At 44.3% G+C, this 3,714-nt stretch overlaps 1 protein-coding gene across 1 annotated transcript; it reads right to left on the reverse strand.

Moving 5' to 3' along the window:
- Positions 1-228: 228 nt before the first annotated feature.
- On the reverse strand, positions 229-3,132 carry LOC118566752. Its single transcript, XM_036150119.1, has 2 exons — positions 1,898-3,132; positions 229-1,808 (listed from the first exon to the last, which is right to left on the reverse strand). Exons 1-2 carry the CDS (start codon positions 2,886-2,888, stop codon positions 1,795-1,797), a joined length of 1,005 nt encoding a protein of 334 aa, XP_036006012.1. The 5' UTR covers positions 2,889-3,132; the 3' UTR covers positions 229-1,794.
- Positions 3,133-3,714: the final 582 nt, after the last annotated feature.

Raw genomic sequence — 3,714 nt, forward strand, 5'->3', positions numbered from 1 at the left:
AGCACTCTGGTAGATCGTTGGAGTCCTGGAGTGGCAACCTGGTAGGTTGTAGGGCCTAACTTCTTTTGCACCTCAAAGGGACCCTGCCACTTTGCCAGGAGCTTACTATCATTTGTAGGTAACATTACCAGAACCTTTTGGCCTGGTTTAAAAGATCTCTCTCTTGCCGAACGATCATACCACGTTTTTTGGGACATCTGCGCATCTGCCAAATGTTTCTGAGCCAATATGCTCATTTTTTCCAGTTTCTCCCTCATCTTTAAGACATAGGAAATGACATTAACTGGCTCCTCCCCTATCTGGGTCCCTTCCCAGATTTCCTTCAACAGGGTAAGAGGGCCTCTGACCTCATAACCATATAGGAGTTCAAAAGGGGAGAACCCAGTGGAAGCCTGGGGCACTTCCCTATATGCAAAAAGTAGGTAAGGCAACCACTGATCCCAGTCCGAGCCCGTTTCATCTACAAACTTACGGAGCATTTGCTTCAAGGTCTGATTAAAGCGCTCCGTTAACCCATCCGTCTGCGGATGATATGGAGTAGTCCTTACACTCCTAATCCCCAATAATTTATACACCTGTTTCAGTAAAACAGACATAAAATTGGTTCCTTGATCTGTGAGAATTTCACGAGGAAACCCCACTCTTGAAAAGAACTGTATTAGAGAGAAGGCTACAGCTTTTGCCTTCATCGTTTTCAGTGGGAAGACTTCAGGGTATCTGGTTGCATAATCTGTGACCACCAACATATACCGATATCCTGAATGGCTTTTTTCCAAGGGACCAACAATATCCATCCCGAGACGTTCAAATGGGGTGCCTATCACAGGCAAGGGCTGAAGTGGAACTCTTGAAGGGCCTCTAATTGATGTCCTTTGACACTGGGGGCAGCTCTTGCAGAACTGTGCAACATCGGAATGTAGGCCAGGCCAGTGGAAGTAACGTTTAATACGACTAGTGGTCTTGCATTTCCCTAGGTGGCCAGCCCAGGGAATGGAGTGGCCCAGATTAAGTACCATCTCTCGGGCCTTGTGTGGAACCACTAGCCGTTTAGCCTGACCACACCGATGGTAAAGTATGCCGTTCTGTAAAAAATACTCCTCTTTGTTGTGGCCAAGCTCACCCTTAGAATCCTTCTTAGCTCTCGACAAAATGTCTGACAACGTGCGGTCATTTTGCTGCATTTGAATAATGTCTGTTGGCATTTTAAACCCGAGCGGTTCATCAGGGGTAGCATCTGCCGGCACCTTTACAACAGTACCTCTGAACTTCTCTTGCTTTCTTTGACTTCGTGATTTCCTAGATCTCCCAGGATCAGTCTCCACGTCAGCGTCAAAGAAAGGTAAGGTACTCAAAGTTGGAAGATGTTCATTTACTTCAGCAGCTTTGGCCCTCGTAATAGCCACATTACAGTCCTTTGCTGGTTTTAACAAATCATTGAGCACTGGCAGGTCTTCACCCAAAATTACTGGGAAGGGCAAGGCATCAGCCACAACTACTTTCAATAAATAGGCTTGTCCACCTACTTCAATAAATATGTCAGCAGTAGGGTAAGGCCTCTCCTCCCCATGCACACAACAGATTGAGATGGTATCATAAGTATGCACGCCACTTGGTATAAATTGTCTGTGAACAAAAGTCTGAGCACTGCCAGTATCTATCAAGGCCTTCAGTCTTCTTCCATTGATTTTTACTGTGGTCATTCTTGTTAAAGATCCCCTTTCTTTTATATCTGAGTCTTGGGATGGTACCAAGCACATCTGGGTCAGTTTTAAGGGGTTTTGTGGACACACCGGTTTAGTGTGCCCTTCCTGACCACATAGATAACAAACTGGAAGTCTCTTACTAAATTTATTAGGAAAATTGGCAGGCAATTCAATTCTTGAGATTTTACTCCCACCTGTTGCTGAACCCTGGTGGTGCCGAGATGATGCTGGCTTGCAGGCGTTCTTATCTTTAAATGAGGCATTACTCCATGGCTGTCCCTTCCTGCGAGCAGCCACAAACACATCTGCGAGGGTCGAAGCTTCTGCAGCGGATTTTGGATCATGCTCTTTTATCCACACCTGGAGCTCAGGGGACAACATTCTCAGAAATTGTTCCAGAATCAACATTTCCCCAATTTCTTCCACGGTTTTACCTCTGGGTAAAATCCATTTCCCATACAATTCCTTCAGCCTCACATAAAGTTCTTTAGGGCTCTCATCAGGATAAACATACAGGGAACGAAACCTTTGTCGGTACGTTTCTGGATTAATGTCATACTTCTTTAAGATGGCTGTTTTCACATCATCATAATTGTGTGTCTCATCTACATCCATATGAACATAGGCACTCCTTGCCTTTCCAGTCAGGAGAGGAATGAGGTGAAAAACCCAGTCTGCTTTCGGCCATCTACAGGCAGCTGCCATTCTCTCAAACGTAACAAGGAAATGTTCAATATCATCATCACTTGTCAGTTTTTGTAACTTTGGCTCCAGAGAGAACTGTGACTGACCTGAAGACATCCTGACTGATGCAGATGTCGCCTGGGCATTCTTGACGTCCTCAATGTCATCCTCCTCAGGTCCTGCATCATTTGGAGAGGGCTCAGGGAGTGGAGATGTGCGGGCCTGCACTTCCATTTGCAGGAGCTGAAACTGATGTTGTAGGGCTTTAAACCGTTGATCCTGTTTTTGCCGCTCTTCATTTAACTTTACCTCCCGGGCCTCCTGCAGACCCATAAATGCCTGTAAGATCCCAGTCAAGTCCCTCAATGTTGGTTCTGTCACATCTTCACCCCCAGTGTCGGCTGCCATTGCAGAAGCTCCAGCCTCCAGTTCCTCTTCTCCAGCACATGGCTCCTCTGATGGTTGGGTCTCTGGTTTATGCTTCCTGGCTCCACGGTGCATTGTCAAAGAGGGCCAAAAAATTTGAAAAAGAAAAAAAACTGTCCAAAACAAAAAAAAACTGTGTCCTCAACTGGCATATCCCACCACTGCCACCATGTGTGAGGGACCGAGCCGGTCAAGCATGAGGACACAGTTGTAACTTTCAAAAAACTGGGTTTTATTTCCCCAAAGTAACAAAAATTTCAAACAATAATTATAGGGCCCTTAAAAGAGGTCAAATAAAGAAGCTAACTCAAGCCAAAAATATCAAAGTTAAACATAACAAAAACCTCAAACTAACTGCTCAAACAAACAAACTGACCTGACATACAACAAACAAAGGGGGCTTAAATACTGGCTGATCAGACCAGACTAACACTGAGGAAGAGGGAAAGGGAACATCTATGCAACAACAAAGATAACTAAACACAGTTGGTTTAAGGATTAAACTTAAATGACTAATAACTAAAAATTAGCAAAATAAATAAATCACAAAAGCAAAAGAAAGATTATGCCACAGAATTAAAATAAGGACTCCATGGTCTTCTCCCCCCTAGTGGAACTCCAGATGGTACCACCCAATCAGTGAGTCAATCAGGGATTGGAGTGTGCCAGCCAGAGTCCTCTGCTTCGGCCCAGTTGAAGGCACTCCCCACAACACCAAAAAAGAAAACAAACAGATGTTAAGCATGTAACAAAATTAAATATACAAAAGTTAACCAAATGTGCGCGCTACAATTGGAACTGATGTACTTCAACATTGCCACACTAAAAACCAAACAAATTAACGTATGTATACAGTATGTGCAAACTTAAAGTGAAAAAGTGGTTTGTGAGGTTACCGACT

This window comes from Fundulus heteroclitus, chromosome 18, assembly GCF_011125445.2.
Source record: "Fundulus heteroclitus isolate FHET01 chromosome 18, MU-UCD_Fhet_4.1, whole genome shotgun sequence".
NCBI lineage: Eukaryota > Metazoa > Chordata > Actinopteri > Cyprinodontiformes > Fundulidae > Fundulus > Fundulus heteroclitus.